General features: G+C 43.7%; 1 protein-coding gene across 12 annotated transcripts in view; it reads left to right on the top strand.

Annotated features, from left to right (window-relative positions):
* The window catches only part of Thumpd2 (THUMP domain containing 2), a 40867-nt gene that overhangs the window by 9597 nt on the left and 12733 nt on the right, over positions 1-18537 (top strand). For 5 of the 12 annotated variants that reach the window (XR_876548.3, XR_001782115.2, XM_011246636.3 and 2 more), the window contains 6 exons: positions 984-1393; positions 2545-2622; positions 5528-5580; positions 11330-11417; positions 17341-17424; positions 17905-18019. Coding sequence is in view for 7 of the 12 variants with exons in the window: in XM_011246636.3 (XP_011244938.1) it covers positions 984-1393; positions 2545-2622; positions 5528-5580; positions 11330-11417; positions 17341-17424; positions 17905-18019 (828 nt within the window). In the remaining 5 variants the exon portion in view is untranslated. Of the gene's footprint in view, positions 1-983; positions 1394-2544; positions 2623-5527; positions 5581-7040; positions 7506-11329; positions 11418-14971; positions 15086-17340; positions 17425-17904; positions 18020-18537 lie in introns of those variants that run through there. The other 7 variants (XR_003952188.1, XR_003952189.1, XM_030250061.1 and 4 more) reach the window with 4 other exon arrangements.

Below are 18537 nucleotides of genomic sequence, written 5' to 3'. Positions count from 1 at the left end.
AATTATTGATAAAAACTGTCATCTTAACCGAGTGATACAGTTGGAAAATTACTACATAGTAAAATTTTCTTCTCCTAGAACCTTAAATGTTTTCAACAAACTTATGACCATGTATAAAGGGAGCTTAGGAGATTTCTTAACTACTCCCTAACTTTAAAATTATGTTGTATAAATAATTTCAAGATCGTGATTAAAGACATTTTTAAAGGGCAGACCCTGCAGGATTTAACCCTGCCTTAACCTTCACTCTGATTGCTATGTGCATAACACATCAAAGAATTACATAAATCTGTAAGGAACTATTTCAAGAAATAAACGCAGATGGCAGAAACCAAGACTTGAAGAAAAAACATTAGAGAAATCCTGAGGCCTTGTGGGTAAATCCGGAGGCCTTGTGGGTAGCATAGTTTCTTTCCAGTCATCTGCATACTGTCACATTGAAGGAAGTAGAGTGATAATTTTCAGATAATCGTGGTGGCTTTTGTTAGCTTTTGTTTATAAGAAAAGATTAAAGTTCCCTTGGCAAGCTGACAACCCTTAACTTAAAAAAGTGGCTTGTATATCTGAAGTTTAATATCGTGGAAACTCATCTTAAGATTTATGTCAAATTTTTTTGTGGTCTTAGATGAAACTCTGTCTCGAAAAACAAAAAATAAAAAATGAAAACCCTCACAATCTAGCTGAGTATATTATCACTGGATAAATGGCTTTGCTAAGCTAATACAAGGGATTTCTATAAATTTGATACAACTTAAGAGCTCTGAACGTAAAATAGTGAAATTTATTCTGCTTTATATTACTAGGGTAAATTATATGAATTCCAAATAAAAGTGAAATTTTGTTCATGTAGCAATTCTTGTTTGTGTAGCCATTCAGCAAAATATTTTAAAGAAGTAAAGGACATTAAACCTGAGATTGGGGAATGTAATAGACAACTGTCCATAAAACTTGAAGATGGGTGAACTGAGATTTTGTTTATTTAGGAAAAATACTTAATGAGATGCAAAGATTTGTAAATGATGATCCAGGAAGTTGGCTGGAGGCCATTTCACTTTGGAAAAAACTTCTCGAACATGACCCAAAAAGAGAAAAAGTTTCTCAAAGGGATGCTAACCCACTAAAACGGAAAGCGGGAGAAAATGAAACTATCATTGCTAAGAAATTAAAAGTGGAGGAGAAACAAGAGGTTGCCAAGGATCACGGAGAAAGCCAGGAGGACAAACTTCTGCAAGGCTCCCCGGAGCAAGGAGAAGCTGTCACTAGAACAGAGCTGCAAGACCATAGACTCAATAGTACCACAGAGAAGGCAGCTGATGCTCAGGACCAGGAGGACTTGACCTTCAGGGTTTCCTGCCGCTGCACCGGGAATGTCAGAAAGGTCATCACGGGACAGGTAGGCTCATCTCCCGAGTGGGATCCTGCTTTCCAAAAGCACGCCTCGTACAGAACAGGTAACGTGGCCCAGACAGGTGAGGAGGAAGTCTGACTCCATAGGATTGTACATCTTTAAAAGTGCAAGCTCCTTTTCAGCTTAGCTCCAGAGGCTCCAGAGGAATAGTATGCTATTCCATATAACGGCTTCCTTTTGCTTTCTGCATAAAGGTTTCTCTAGGTTCATAGGTGTCCTTTGCATTTGTGAATCCCAGTGCTGGGGTCTTAGTATGTTGGGGGTACTTCTGTACTTCTTTATTACATCCGTATGCCTGTTGAGGACCACCCTGCTTGTGTGATGTTTTTAGACTTGTCACTGGGACCTAGACCACAAATACACCAATGCACACAAAATCTGACTGTCTAGGAAAGGTTGGTGTCTTAATTAGAATTTTTCTGTTGTGAACAGACACCATGACCAAGGCAAATCTTTTAAAAGACAACATTTAATTGGGGCTGGCTTACAGGTTCAGAGGTTCAGTCCATTATTGTCAAAACAAGAACATGGCATCAAACAGGCAGGCATGGTGCAGGAGAAGCTGAGAGTTCTACATCTTCGTCGAAGACTGCTGGTAGAATACTAGCTCCCAGACAGCTAGGACAACACCCACAAGGCCACACCTTCCAACAGAGCCACTCCCTGGACCAAGCATATACAGACCATCACAGATAAACACCTGTTTTTATCCCAAGACCTCCTTAGTTGACCTTTACAAAGTTCAGTAACACAGAATTGGTCTGGATTTTTTAGCCAAACTTACAATCACACAAAGATTGAGTCTAATAAAGCTGATCTGGTCATGCAAACATAGAATGGTCATGCTTAGTCTTTCATTGTGTGTTCATTCCTTTATTACAAGGATCACATGAAGCAGGTCATGGTCTTATGTCACACATCTAGGATTGTCAGAGTAGAGATCTCAGGGGGGTTGAAAGATGGAGGAAGTAAAATTCAGCCCATTGCCTTGCCTAGGCAATCTTTAGAGGCATACTTTAATATCACTAAATCGCCTTCAGGTGCTATGAGTTGGTTTTCCCCCAGGGCTACTAGCCTGTTTTAAAGTTTTCATCTTTCTTATATTCTTACCTTTTCTAAAACTTGCCACTTCGCAGGAGGCAGGAAGAGTGATTGGACTTGCTCTCATGAGGCAGTTTGGATGGAAAGCTGACTTGAGGAATCCAAATATAGAGGTAATGAATATTCACCTCAGTTTCTATACAACAGCACCGCCTCCTTCCCAGACTTTCCATGGCAGCCTCAGTTATAAAGACCATTGTCTGCCTGGGCCCAGCAGCTTGTTGCTTTTTCACAGCCAAATAGTGCAGAAAATGTCTTCCCCAGGCTGGAGTCCCTTGGCCACAGCTGAAAAAATAGTTCATAGTGATGTGACAGAGACCCTGGCTGTAGTCTTCATACGTGTAACATTCAGGAAATGTTACCAATGGCTTTGTTGGGCTTGTGGGCTTATGTTTAAAATACATATAGAGGGTAACAACAACAAAATAGCCTTCTCTGTACTTTGAAAAATCTGAATTGATTTGGCAGGTAGGCAGTTATTTTCATAATTTCTATATAAATTTATTCCATGTGATACAACTTTCTATGGGGACAGACTTGACCAAGTAAGTCAGAACCCTTTGTGAGTTGTTGGCTTTTTGTCGCCTCACACACCTTATTTGATGTTTTTCATCTCTAAAATATAGTGCCTGCTATAAATCCTGCAGGATTATGGGTCCTGCCTCTGCTCCACCACAGGGCTTGGCCACTCAGGGAGGCAGGATGCCGGAAGTTGACTGTGCTTACCCAACACTGTCATCGCAGAGCTGGCATTGGGCCGTAGGCCCCATACACGACTCCAGGGGTGGGGGAGTGCAGTCTGAGGTGTTGTGGGACAGCCAGAGCTTTTTACGGGTCCCCGGGCCTGTGATGAGGCCAGGCCATCTGGTTCTCAAACTCTTGGACACCCAGGTGCCGAGAGGCCTTCTACAGGAGATTAGACTGTAGCTCTTTAGGTAAAGGCCTTCTCCATGGCTCCCCACTGCACATCCCAATGAAAAGAGGCAGTCCGTGGTTTTTTGGCATTTATTGTCATGGCGGAAAGTGGATGAGTAAAACCGTACCCCACTTCTCAGGGTGGGACTAATTGCAGGGAGGAGTGTCTGGGAAGGAAAGGTTATTGGCTAAGCCTCCAGGCCTTTAGGTACCTCATTAAAATGGAGATCTGTCTTGAGCCTATGTGACCTACCTGTGGAAGGTCGTAGGGCATTCCCCTTCGTGACTGATGGTCACAAATCTTTGGGGGCTGCTGCTAGTGACAGGGGCCTGGTTCCCCAGAAACAGGCAAAGCGCCTCCTGTCCCTTTGTCCCTTCTAGGTTTCCCGGGCTTCAAGCCTTAGCTCAACTGGGGACCAAGCTACCTTTCACAGTCCCACAAAATCCCATGACATACCCAAAATATTTGGTTCCAGGTTGTTTGACATTGTGTTGTCTCTTCTCTTCATCTTCTCTCTTTGTTTTCTCCTTCTCTCCTCTAGCTCCAGTATACTGTCAAAATCATCCCCAAAATATCATCAGTTTATCTCCTATCCACCATCCCATGCAACTACTGATAGCTATAATGGGTTAAAGTAATCATGCAAAAGCTTACTTGGTATCAAAGCAACATATAATAAAATGTGTGACTCAAACTGATGAAGAATCAAATCTTAAATTTGATCCTGTGAAATTGATAAGAAATCAGCTTTATAGTGTGAGAAACAGTCCCTGATATTTGGTATCTGAAAATGAGATCAATATATATTACATTTGAACAGAACTTTATTAAATAATTTTGCTAAAATGCATCATCAATATAACTGGGAAGTTCAGCTGTGATGTGTCAGTTGATGGAGGAATTGTGCACAAGTGTGACCATCTCATGCAAATCTGGATGAAGATTACCGGTATTAGAAAGACTGGTGAAAATGCTAGTAGTGACCTCGGGGACTCGGGTGTGGCTCACTGGTAGAGCATTTACCCAGCATGTGTGAGACCCCAGGTTCAGTGTTCAGACTCTAGCAGCAAGTAAGCGGAAAGACATTTGGGGCGAAAGTACCATTTGGTTTATAGTTTAGAGTGGTCTATAAGTCCCATCAGTCTATAAAAGTCAGAGAAATTCCCATTTTTTTAACTTGACATGGTCTACTAAGGATGACACATTAAATTCTATCCAGGACCTAACAGAAGGAAGGATTGAGACCAGGGTTTTGTTTTGTTTTGATTTGTTTTGTTAACTTGGCATAAGATGGAGTTATTTGGGAAGAGAGATCTCACTGAAATACCTTCATCAGATGGCCTGTGTGTGGGTCCGTGAGGTATTTTCTTACTGATTGATGTGGGAGAGCCTAGCTCACTGTGGGTATCAGTGCCACTCTGGGCAAGTAGGCCTGACCTGTACAAGAAAGCAGGCTACACAGAGCATAGGAGCCAGCCAGTAAGCAGCCTCTGCCTTTCCTTCATTCCTCTGCTTCAGTTCCTACGTCCAAGTCCCCTCCTTGAGTTCTTGCCCTGACTTTCCTCAGGGATGGAGTTGTACTATGAAATAACCCCTTTCTCCCCAGGTTGCATATGGTCCTGTTTTTTCTCACAGCAATAGAAACCTAACTAAGACACTCACCTGCGGATAGTAGAAAGGAGGGCACCCTGGCTTACAGAAGTGTCCCTTGCCTGAGCTGTCTGCAGTAGGTAGCTCTGCATAGCTGTAAGTCTTGCTTGAAGTTATACCAGACTTGAGGAAGTCTTAGCCACCCCAACTCTATCCAGTTACTTCAGTCCAGAGAGTCCCAGGGCAGAAAGGTCTGAGTTCTTTGACACGGGACTCTAGAGCTCACCCACCACCTCGACCTCAGATTTTTCATTTTATAAAATGAACCTAAATGTGGTTCACCTCTGGTTAAGGACAAAAGGTAATAGAGGGTTTTCCAGACATGGCAAGTAGGTCTTGGCATCTCTTATTAAAATACAAGTCATACGAACTCAAAACGAATGCTTCCGGTTGTCAGTAGCTTGCTGTGGTGTTTTCTTGTGTCGTCGTGATGCCTGGGTTTCTTCTTTCAGATCTTCATGCACCTGAGTGATGCTTACTCCGTGGTGGGGATTCCTCTGCTCAGGTAAGGGCTGTATTTGTAGAATTAAGAACTTACCTTTATTTATGTGGTATGAACTACTGATACAGCGGCGGGGGGGGGGGGGGGTGCGGCATGGGGGGAGGCAGTTTGCCGAGGTCTTTGCTTGGGAATGGGCCTTGATCTAACCAGAGAAAGGTTGACCACAGTCTTCCATGGATTGCAGAATATATCTTGAAACAACACTTCATTGTTTCTATTTAGTAGTCTGTACAGACCCATGTATAAGCAAAGACTGTTAGTCTGTTGGCATCTTGGTGATAGAATCTAAAAAGAAAATGAAGCATAGTTATACAAATGCATATTGAACATTCTACATTCTGAAGATTTTATTGCCATTATTGTTTTATTACGAGTGGCTATTGCTCATTTTAAAAATCATGCAGAGTACTAAATAAGTTCAAAATCTTTTTTTTTTTTGTTTTGTTTTGGGGGGTTGTTTTTTGTTTGTTTGTTTGTTTTGTTTTGTTTTGTTTTTCAAGGCAGTGTTTCTCTGTGTAGCCCTGGCTGTCCTGGGACTCACTCTGTAGACCAGGCTGGTCTCTGCTTTCCAAGTACTGAGATTAAAGACATGTGCCACCACTGCCCGGCTCAAATTCTTTTTTAAAAACATATTTACTGAATTCTTCGTGGGTAACAGTTGCTTTTTCTATTTGTTTTTGGGAGAAAGCTGGTTGGGTGCAAGTAGTCACTCTTAGGTTCTTGAAAGCATGTAACTAGCCATGGCGTTTAAAAACGTCTTGTGTGTCTGACCCTGCGTACACAGGACAGTGACTTACGCACTCCTTTCTGTTAATTCCACATTTGCCTTAAGCTCTTGTTTTCTCAGTCTTTTGGTTTTTTTTTTTGGTTTTTTTTTTTTGTTTGTTTTTGTTTTTTTGTCTTTTTTTTTTTTTTTTTTCCAAGACAGGGTTTCTCTGTGTAGTCCTGGCTGTCCTGGAACTCACTCTGTAGACCAGGCTGGCCTCAAACTCAGAAATCCGCCTGCCTCTGCCTCCCGAGTCCTGGGATTAAAGGTGTGCACCACCACACCCGGCTCGTTTTCTCAGTCTTACACCAGGATGTATTTTTTAAATGCTTAGGGTGGTTATAATGGCTCTTCTCCAGTGGAGCTCTCCAGCTAGCCAAGGACAAGGCAGAGAGCTCTGCACATGCGCAAGAATGCTGAATGATAGTGTCCCTGCTTACTCCTGGTGATATGACAGGCTCTACCGGTGTCTCACCACCATCACCACCAAGTACCAGGAATTAGATGAAGGTTCTTGGTAGTGCAACCCCTATGAGGCCATCACCTGGGTTGGTGGCCTGATGCTTTCCCTGGGCCACAGTTACCCCACTGCCAGCTCTTCAGACCCAAGCCTCACCGCTGTATGCTGTATGCTGTATGCTGTATGCTGTATGCTGTATGCTGTATGCTGTATGCTGTATGCTGTATGCTGTATGCATGCTGTATGCTGTATGCTGTATGCTGTATGCTGTATGCTGTATGCTGTATGCTGTATGGTATCCAGGCTGCCCTGCTGCGGGCCCCTCTGTGACTAATTGCAGTACTCCTGCCCATCTGACTTCTTTTTAACTCCCCTAATTGCTGACGGAAGGAATGGGGGGGGGGGCTGCAGAATGATTACATTTGAGCTGTGTGTTTATTAGTGATCACCAAAACAAAGTCCAAGTAGGACAGTTAAACATAAAGCGTATTTTATAAGAATTCGTAGCATAAAGCGAGTCTCAGTCACTTTCTGTCTCTCTTTGTGCCTCACCCCCTCCTACTCCTTCCCTCTTCTTTTCCCTGTCTCCCTCCCCCATCCTTGATGCTGGGGGTCAAACCCAGGGCTTCACACACATGCAATACAACAGATGTTATACTTCTGAGCTATATTCCCAGCCGCTTTCTACTTCCTCCCAAAAAGGTGAGCCTAGAAATTTACTAGAAAAACCTGGTAGTACTAAAATACAGAAGTGAGATATTTAGATTCCAATGCCAAATAAACTAATATTTAAAATTTTCAATTATACAGAAAACTGTTAAATTTTTATTCAGCAAATATATATATAACTTTATATAAGTGGTTTTTAAGTCATTATATTTTATAATTCCAATGTTTCCATGCTTATAGTAACACAAGCCATACATACAGCATTTCAAATAACAGTTGGTAATAAGCTAAAAGTTTAAAAGCACATATGTACCCAAAGATTAAGACTCAGAACTGGAACACACGGTGTAGTGAGAAGTTACCACTGATACCCTGTGGTGAGTTGCATTGACTACCTCAGTGAAGGGAAGACACCTCGCAAAGGTGTCTCAGAGCTGACTTAATGAGTTGTGTGAGTATGAACCAAAGAACAGCATGGTGACCCTAGCCATGGAAGAGACAGCTTGGTGACCCTAGCCATGGATGAGACAGCTTGGTGACCCTAGCCATGGATGAGACAGCTTGGTGACCCTAGCCATGGAAGGGACAGCTTGGTGACCCTAGCCATGGAAGAGACAGCTTGGTGACCCTAGCCATGAAAGAGACAGCAATGATGACCTTAGATATGGAAGAGAGTGGGAACCTGGGAAACAGCATAAGATCTCCAGAATGTCCAATGGCCACATCAAAATATCATAGGAGTTCCTTATCAAAGGCTTGCTTTTCTAACGATAAGAACTGTGTGGATCTTTTGGAGAACAGTTTGAAGTCTCAAGGGCATAACTCTACCCACGCCAACACGGTCATGGTATCTCTTCTTTGCTATAAAATCAAGAAGATAATATTAGCCACTTTATAGCTGTTTATTGGTATGATTAGATATCATGGCCAAGACGACTTATAGAAGGAATCGTTTATTGGGGACTTACAGTTTCAGAGGGTTAGGCTTCGTTACCATCATGGTGAGGAGTTTGGCAGCAGGCAAGCAGTCAGAGTGCAGTAGGAGGTAGAGAGAGAGACTGGGTTTGGCATGGGCCTTTGAAACCTCAAAGCTCATCTCCAGTGAGTGACCCACCTCCTCTAATAAGGCCACACCTCCCAACCCTTCTTAAACAGTACACCATCTGTGGGGCAAGCATTCGTATATATGGGAGCTGTTCTATCCAAACCACCAAACTAGCTTTGTGGTTGAGGTTTAAATGAGCCAGCCCGTGTGACAGTTTATAAGATTCAGAGTTTGCTGAATACATTTTTAACATATTTTTGAAACTGCCCAGGAAAGGGAGGAACATTACTAGAGCTATAGGAATCCATTCAGTTAGTCTGAGGTGAGCAACTATGTCTCTGAGTAAGATGGTTAATAAGTTCAAGAAATCCAGTCTGCGAGTGGAGTGGCCCATGATAAAAGCTTGACCAGTTAGGAAAGAGTTAACTATTGGGTGGCAGATGGGCACAGGACCTAAGAGACTTGAAAGGTCAGGTGTGGTGGCACAGGCTTGTCACCTTCAGCAGGATGCTCTGAGTGCATGGGGGGGTCCCAGGGCCACCTAGACTGCATAGCACAACTGTGTCAGGAGGGATGGATGGATGGGGGGAGGGAGGAAGGGAGGGAGAGATAGGCAGGTGGAGGGAGGCAAGGAGGGATAGAAAGTATGAAAGACAAGAAAGGTGTGAGAGGATTAAGGCCTCCCCAGTGGACAAGAGAAGGAAAGATGGTCCAGGCAGATGTTCCAAAATTCCTGTCTTCCTTCTTTCTTTGATATGTTTCTGTTTGTGTGATAAAAGACTCTGACAAAATAAACTTAAGAGAGAAAAGTACTCTTTGGCTCCCAACTCTAGGTTACAGTCTACCACAGCAGAGAAACATTTCATCCACAGGCAAGCGCAGAGAGCAGTGAGTTAGTGCGTGTAGTGCTTAGCCTGCCCTCTCCATGTTATATCGCCCAGGAGTCCATACGCAAGGGATAGTAGTGTGCACAGTGAGGTGGGACTTCCCCCACCCATCATGCAATCAGAATTCCTCACAGCCATCCTCAGAGGTTAACCTAAATCCAGACAGCCCACACACAGGCCACAAGGGGGCATGGAGCGCAAGGGCTATTCTGACCCTCCTTGTCTCGATGGAGGATGTTGAATAAGAACGAAATTTATCTACATGGGAAGAACCAAAATGTACATTTCCTTTTGAACAACTAAAACCTGATTTAGAACAAATGCTAAACAAGTAGATCATTGTTTTTATTCTAGAGAGCTTGAGCTCTGCTTCCCCTTGACTGCCCCCTGCTGGTTTGAATGGGTCCATGGGTTGTGGTCATAGCCGATTATGGTGCCTAGGTTTAAGCAGACTAAGAGCACATTTATATTTGACAGATATGTCAGAGTTGTCAGAGGTCTTATACAAATCCCTGCTACCTGGATGAAGACTGTAAACTTCTCAACTGAGGACTGCTTTCCACTCGGGGTCTCCTGATGGGTATTTATAGGGTAAACTGATTGTTCTGCAGCAAGATAATTGCCAAGCCTACTTTGGAGGAGCAAAATTCATTGATCAAAATATTTTATGGTCTCTCTGCTGCCAGTTTACAGCCTGGATTTCAAATCTTTAGATACAGTGCTGTTTATAATGTGACGATTATTTCCTGAAAACGCTTCAATTAAAAGGGCACTTCTCCTGGGTTTACCACACAGAAGCACCTGATTGTGACAGGAAGTGCACATTGTGACAGGAAGTACACAGTTGCAGTGTCTTATCTGGTCCTAAGAATTTAAGAGGCATGCAGGAGATACAGACCGAATAATCTAAAGCCGGACAAAGATGAGAAATAAACCGATAGCAAGTCAGTGTGTGGAGTTACACTGAAAGGTTTACAGAAGGATGCGGAAAACTGTGGCTTTGTGTGACGGCCCTCTCACGGGTTTAAAATGACCCTACCCCCAAACACCAGCACAAATTCTTGAAATCGTAACCTATTTATCTTATCAAAATTGCAGCTACAAAACAATACCCCTTACTTGTTGCCTTAGAGAGGTAGATACGGAGGCTGGGGAGGCAGCTCAGTCTGTAAGATGCTACTATACCCTAGTGAGGACCTGACTTCATCCTCAGAACCTCAGATGGCTTCCACTTGGAGCCCCAGCATTGGGGAGGCAGAGACAGCGGGGTCACTGCCCTTGTTCTGCAGTCCAAGGCCAGTGTCAGCAAGCGTCTGGTCCCAGAGAACCAACCAACCGGTCTTGAGAAATAAGACACCCTCTGAGGAGCATCTCTCAAGGCTGACCTATAGCCACACAAATGTCTGTCAGATGTAGAAGCATGGTAGCTAGGAAGGGGGTGGGTGTAGGGTGGGCCTGTGCTGCAATTAAGAATGAGAGCAGAGACTCATTTGTATGCTTCGGCCTCTTCCTGTCCTCTGAGAAAGATGCAAATCAGCAGAAACCAAGCTTCCAGAAGCCACTATAAATTCCCCATCCTGCATCCCGATCACAAAGCCCTGCTCCTCTTGATGATGCCAGCTGTTCTGGGTAGAAGGACGGGAAGTGCTAAGTAAGAGGTTTCCTTCATGTGTGATTTTTTGGTTTTGTGACTTAAATTTCAGTTGTCTAAGATAATTGTTATTCTAAATGCCACACTAGTTGATTAAATAAACAGCCCAATGTAGAAGGTATTTAATAATGGGATGAAAATATCCTTTAGTTCAGAGAACATATCAGGTTGATATGTTAAAGTGCTTCTCAGAGACAAAATAATCTTTTTTTTTTTGCATCCTGTGCTTTAGCATATGATAATATTTGATACCTACCTTGCCTCTTTCTTGCAGAATGCCCTTGGCCAGCAGAACTTACATCCAGACAGCTGGGCTGCGGTCAACCATAGCGTGGGCCATGGCGTCCATTGCAGAAATTAAGGTTAGTAAGATACCTGTTTCCCTCTCGAGGCAAGCGAGGCCCTTCCTGTGTTAACTACACAGTCTGGTGGTTTCTGTTTTCCCCTCTCTCGCCTCTTTATTTTTTATTTTTTGCAGCTGCCAATGGACTTAATAGCCTTTGTTTTATTTCTCGCTTTTTGTTTTTCTGCATTGAACTTCTCTGTAAGCATTTTGACTAAAAAAATGAATTGTGTTTTATTATTTCTGATCTTATGAGTCATAGTCCAAAATGTGACCCATAGAACCTTCATCTTTAAAAATGTTAGCTTTCTCTCTGTCCAGCGTCTTCATCAGTCTGTGAAAGTTACGCCGACAATAGGAAGTAGTGTTTTCTTATTGAGGAGTGTTCTATATGATCTCTGCAACCTGCGTGACTGTCTAGAAGCTATCCTGAAACTTCCTGCATTGCTGTATGTGCACTAAGTTGCATTTCTCCTTCAGCGAGATCTCACTTCATGCAAATGTTCTCTATTTGCTGTGAAACTCCTCTCTGTCTGGGTTTGCCAGCTCAGCTCAGACTTCACCATGTCTTGTGTCTTAATGATCATTTCACACTGTGCTTTCCAATTTCAAGTTCAAGGATGTTGTTGTTGTTGTTGCTATTTTGCCTTTTGTCTCTCCTAGGAAGTCCTGAGCAGCCTTTGGAGCCAAGGCTGGTCTTGAACTTGTGACTGTGTGTCAGCCTCCCTGTTTTCTGTTTATTGACACCACACCCAGCTTCACACCTGGTGTTGATCTTTTCTGTCCCTGTCTCTTTCATTGAAAACAACCAGAAAGAAGCCTGGCAGATTCACTTCCTGTCTTCCTCCTCCACTTCCTGTCTGCTGTCTGTCTATAGTGTTTCTTACTGTTGACCTGTGAACTGCCCCTGCTGTGACCAGTGGACCTGCCAATCCCTTGATATCCTCCTCCCTTGGGGCCATTCCTGTAGGTTGCTGAACCCACTCCTAGCTAATCCATTCCCACGGTTATCTTCCCAGCTGCCCCTCTGGGTCATGAGGAGTCCTTCCACTTCCCTTCCCAGCAGCCATGCTTTTGCAAAAGTCCTGGCTTCCCCTCCCAGCCCACAGCTGCTAAACTGAACTAAAATACTGTGTATCACAGATTCCCTCAAAGTTGCCCCCTGCTGTTTTTGAATCTCAGTTAGCTCTTTCATGGCTCTCTGGTAGAGCATACTTTCATAGCACATTTGGGTACAGTCGCAAAGATTCCTCTAACCTGTGTTGTTCCTCACCTTGTTCTCTTTCCCTTCCCTATCCGGGGCGCCGACATTGACTTAGTTCAAGTCAGTTTATAGCCATGTCCTCTCCTGTCGTATTTGACTGGAACACTGTCTGTATCCATCCCATCCTCAGATCCTCCTTTCTTCCTTTCTTCATCATGGCGACAGAGGGTCTTGATTTGGAGTTCTACCCTTTCAGGCATGGAGTGCTCTCCCTCCTTTATCTTCGGGTGCCACCAATGAATCTGCCACACACCGTGGGTCTCTTGGTTCTTTCTAAAGGCTGGCTCCTAAGAGTTTTGTCTTCAGTCTAAAGCTCGGGAGTGCTGCAAGAATCTCTGTAGACGGGGTGTTTTGTTGTGCACGCACGAGTATGTTTCTATGCAGGCCCAGAGGTTCCTGCGTCTGCCTTCCTGGTGAGTTTTGTCTCCAGCACTTACTGGCCAAGGACTTTTAGGAAAGATATGTAACGACACTGCCTCTCTTTCTTGTTTGCAAGATAAAAATAGTATGCCATACTGTTAGAGTAGCCGTTGGGGTCACAACATCTCTGATGGGCCAGGCTCAGCCACTTGTTCTCGGGAGGGCAGTGACAAACAGGGCTGACAACATGGCTCAGTGGCTAAACTCAATAGCTGTTCTTCAAGAGGACCAGGGTTCAGTTGATACCCAGCACCCACATGATGGAGTGCAGCCACCTGTCACTCCAGTTCTAGGCAGGCACCTCTTTTCTGGCATCAGGCACTCACATAGTGCACAGGCACACATGCAGGCAGGCAAGACACTCATACACAGGAATAAAATAATTTTTAAATTAAAAACAAAATCATGAATAGAAAAAAGGAAAAGAAAGAAGATTTAATCAGTGGCACAGCATTGGAAAGCAAACTAACAAAAAATGTCCAGTGAGCTACCTATCTCCAGTCTATCTCGGCAGTCCTGGCAAGATGTTTAGGTTAAATAAAGGGCAGTGTAGATAACCAAGCAGACACAGTGTTATCCTGCCCACCACTGTCATCCCAGCCCTAGTCTCTGTTGCTCAGTCTAGCAGTTGTCTGGCAGTTGTCTGGCAGACTGTGAAATCCTTCCGAGACAAATTCCTCCTCTGGCTTTGCTTTCTCTCAGCAGAAGATCCAAAGAAAAGTTTCTTGGGTCCATCTTCTCTATGATGAGAGGAGAGACAGACCCTCCTTAGAATATCTTCCTTCCTTCTCTGATGGCTACAGTAGGTTCAGGTCAAGACTAGATGAGTCAGCATTAATAAAGCAATTAAACTAGTAGTTGTCGTAGGAAATGCACACGTGTGAGTTGTTATGGCAGTAGTATTTAAAGTTGTTATGGTGTGAAATTGAAATTTATGGAATTGTTGCTATTTAATAGTAAGTACTGTCTATTGTTCCTCTTAGCTAAGCACTCTTCCATTATTTAATATCATTGCCTCAGCTGTCTCGTGAGTGTGACTTCAGTCTCTTTGGTTTCGACCTCTGAAATTCCCAGTAGAGCGTGTTGATGTGCTGTTCTATCCATCCAAGCCATTTATCCTTCCACACATGGTTTCCCCATATCTTACCTCTCCACTGGAGCTATTCTTCTAAGTTCCAGGAGTAACAAACAGAGACCTGATCTCCCTTAATCACTTGTCGGTTTTTCTGGCTTTAAAGTCATGGTTTTGTTGGCAAGTGTGAGTATCTGTGATGTCTCATATCATGGCCCTCCCAGTAGTCCACTGTTCTGCTCACTAGGCGCCCCCTCAGGTGAGCCAGGTGTTTTTGTTTGCACATTAAGGTCAAAATATGTTATCAGTGGATGTGTGACTGCCTGGAGCAAATGGTAAGAGGCAGACAGATCTCTGTATCAGCAGTGTTCAAAGAGTCCACCCTGAGATGCCTGAAGGACAGGCAGCTCTCTGGGCTCCTTCTAGGCCTATAGCTCTCTGAAGACAATCTCCCACCTGGTTCCACGTTGTTCTTATTACTCAGCCCAGGCAAGGAACCCCTACCAGTTCCTTCTTGGGAGTCTCAGTGGGAACCCAGGGTTCTCTGAGCACCAGAGCCTTGGAGTCCGAGCATTAGCTAGACCAGGGATCAAGGCCCCATGCTGGTCTTTAAACCTTTATCCTAATCTGCTTTTTTATAAGGCTAGAAATGTGACTCCCTTCTGTTCTTTTCTATGCTTTCAAAGTTTGTGTTTAAGTATAAATGTATGTGACCGCATACAAACCTGAACTTTCATGTTTGTCTGGAGATAGACATATGTTTGGTACCAGGACACAGATTCTCTTGCCTGAAGGATTTTTCACTTCTTTCCTTCAGGTACCATCTGGTCCTGACACCTGGCTGTGCCCTGGGGACCCTGCTTCCTCTGTAGACACGTCCAGTGATGGATGTTTTTCTCCCACATCCGAGTATCACTCAACCTGAAGTGGGGTAGGTGTCCTGCTTGCTCCTTGCTGGCTATTGGTTCCTTTCTTCTGCCCTTGAAGCACATGCAGAGTATACCAGTCAGGTACAGACCTCTCTCCCTATCATTCCTGTTAGAATAGAAGCCCTTCTTTCTATCTGGTTCTTAACGGTCACCGTAGCCAGGCAACGACCTGCCTCTTGGTTTATTGGATCTTCTCCCTATAATGATGTGGCCTAGTCCCATCCTAGACCATGTCAAATCCAGAGTGTCTTCTGGGTGTCTCTGTTTCAATAGTCCTGTTCTTTGCCAGGTGTGGAAATGTCCACATATAGCCTCAGCTACTTGGGAAGCTGAGGCAAGAGCATCACAGGAACCCAGAGCTTTGAGGCTAGCCTTGGGAACATTGCAAGACCCTGTCTCTCAAAAAGGAAGAATTCTGTCGTCTTATACTGGTTTGGGGCTTGGGGTTTGGTTTGGTTTGGTTTGGTTTGGTTTGGTTTGGTTTGGTTTGGTTTTTGTTTGTTTTTGGTTCTGCACCTTCAGTGCTCTCCCTTCTTATTTGACTTGTAGACTTAGAGCCAGAACCGGTGTGTGTTCTTTACCCAACCTATCAGCTGTGAGAATCTGTGCCCACATAGCATGGCCTTTTGTCCTTTGGTGGCGAATTGTCTGTTCTATCCCAGAGCTGGATACTGGATTCAGCTTCCTCTTTCATATTTAAGGACTTTTTCCTTCTACTGGGCCACTGCCATCACCCTGTCCATTGCTCTTGTAACTTTAAAAAAATAATAATAAAATAAAATAAAATCCTCTAATAAGTTCAGGTTATACACCCCCATCACCCCCCACCCCAACAAAACAAACTTGGAAATGACTGATATATGCTCCCCCGGTTCCTTCCTTCTCAATCTCTTGTGCCCACTTCTTTTGTGAAGACCTCACTGAACCGGCCCATTGTCCTTTTTAACACCTGATGACGTGACTGCTTTCCCTGGACAGATTTTCTGTGTTAGTTAGGACCCACTCTGCTTCTCCTCCTGGCTCACAAGCACCACCTCTCAGTAATTGTGTCTGAGCCTTATCTTCTGGACATCGTGTTTAGGGCACTGAGGCCTAAAGCCTAGATGCCCCTTCTTAACTTCCCTTGCTCCCGGAATGATCTCACCCAGCTTTACATACAGTATCAGCTGACTCACATTGACTAACCCTAACCCCATATCTGTAGCCTGAACCTTGAGCTCTAGATTCATCTATGCAGTCACACATTGTGTATACCAAGAGTGTCTAAAGTGAGCATGTCAGAAGAGTTTCCTGACTCCTCAAATCTCCCTCCACACCCCTGCCCCACCAGTAACAGCTCTTCTGTTGGTCACACAAAAAGTTTAGTCATCTTTAACAGTCCACATCCAAACCTTCCTTCTGGCTCCACCCTTTACAACACACCCAGAATCCAACATTTCTCCCAGTATGACTTTCAATCTCTCCTGTCTGGTCTCTCTAACCAGCCTCCTTATGGTCCATGCTCCTGAGTAGCCAATGTGATCCCCTCCAGCTGCAGCATCATGTGACTTCTTTAATCTCACCCTGATCCCCTCCAGCTGCAGTATCATGTGACTTCTTTAATCACACCCTGCAACACTTGCCTGTCCTTCTGCAATAGAACCAGAATCCTTAGGGAACTGGCAAGATCTGAAACAATGTTATTCCCAGAGTGGGAGTAATTAATTAGGTTTTTTTTTCTCCAAATTTTTATTTCTTTTCAAACATAAATAGTATCTCATCCTGACTCCTTGAAGCTGTATGCACCAAGTGACCGGCATGGTTTAACCAGCCTGATGCTCTAGGCAGCCATGTGACTGACATCCACATGTTAACATTTCAGAGCAATGCACAACTTGCCCTGCGTCCCCTCCCTCTGACATGGTGATGGGAACACTTCAGATGGTGACCGCTTCTTTAGACATTTCATTTCCAGAAAGAGTAACGTCCCAGGTGCCCTGGTTTGGGTGGGCATGAAGTGTGGGTTGTGTGTTGTTATAGACTTCTACAGTCTGGAGATTACAGTCATGGCATCCCCTGGTTGCCTCTCCAATGTTACCATCGCCTTTGCCCCCTCACTCGATGTTCCTTGACCACACTGGGCACCTCCTACTTCACACCATGGCAAATGCAGTCCCTGCCTTGGAACTCGGGCTGCCTGAGGTTCCCGGGTTAAGGCTTCTTTTATAGTAGACCTGTTGCAGAAGACATAGTAATACCAGTTTGTCTTTCTGTTCAGGCTGGAGCACTGGTTTTAGATCCGATGTGTGGCCTTGGGACTATACTTGTGGAAGCAGCCGAAGAGTGGCCAGTAAGTCGCAAGGTTTGGTCCGAGCCAGATTATGTTGTATAACATATGTTATATAATAGATTATGTTATATTTTAATAGTGACACTCACCAGTTTTTATAAGCAGATAGTCTATTTTTGGATTACTGTAATTATATGAGTTCTTGTTTACTATAATTATAATAGATTTTGAAGAGTTGTTAAATTTCTATATTATTTCATTAAATTCTATGAAGAATTTAAGAAAGTATGACAGGACTATGATAACTATTCATACCTAGATCATACGAATGTCTAGACGCTTTAGGCAACTATAATGGTAAAATATTAACAGACTTTAAAGTTTAGTATTGTGTGTTTTGAAAAATATGCTTCAAGTTTGTTTTAACTTGAAATTAAGAATCTGTTAACTTTACTCTTTTCCATTTACTAAAGTGCAAGTAGGTTTTATTAAATACTGAAATACTTAATGGATTTACTTATACTTAAAGTATGGATTGTTTTTCCCCCGTAGGATGTATTTTACATGGGTGCTGATATGAGTGACGCACAGTTACTTGGCGCATGTGACAATCTGAAGGCTGCAGGCCTTACAGACAGGATTGAGTTACTTAAAAGCTCTGTTACAGGTGAGATGGAAAACACAAAGTGAGAGCCATTGTGTGTGTGTATGCATGTGTGTGTGTGTGTGTGTGTGTGCGCGCGTGCGCGCGCGCGCGCGCTCACGTGAGTGTGTGGTGTTGCTTATGCCCTGTGGGGCTAACAAGCACTTTACTTCCACTACTATAGCTGTTTGAAATATTCCTAATTACTCTTGATTGGGAAGTGATATTTCTGTAGTTTCTATAGCATTAAGCTGAAATCCACCTTCTGCAGATGTTTGTGGCCTAATCATTGTCCTCTCATGACCTGAGATGGAATGATACAACCATAACATAAAGAGAGCCCTGGAGGGAGAAGAAACTACTGAACTCCTTCATGTGGGACACGCTCTGAATTAGCCAATCTTTTGTTTCCCATTGGACATAGAAAAGTGACTCAGTCACCTACCCTTGGGTGCTAAACCAATATTTTTAAGAACCCAGAGAGGTCTGGGCAAACGAGGATGAATGTAACCATCACTCCTTCTTCACTGATAGGGAATCAG

Source organism: Mus musculus, chromosome 17, assembly GCF_000001635.26.
Source record: "Mus musculus strain C57BL/6J chromosome 17, GRCm38.p6 C57BL/6J".
In the NCBI taxonomy this organism is placed as follows: Eukaryota; Metazoa; Chordata; class Mammalia; order Rodentia; family Muridae; genus Mus; species Mus musculus.
Note: the sequence above shows the minus strand (reverse complement) of the source record. Positions and strands in the feature narration are given on the sequence as shown.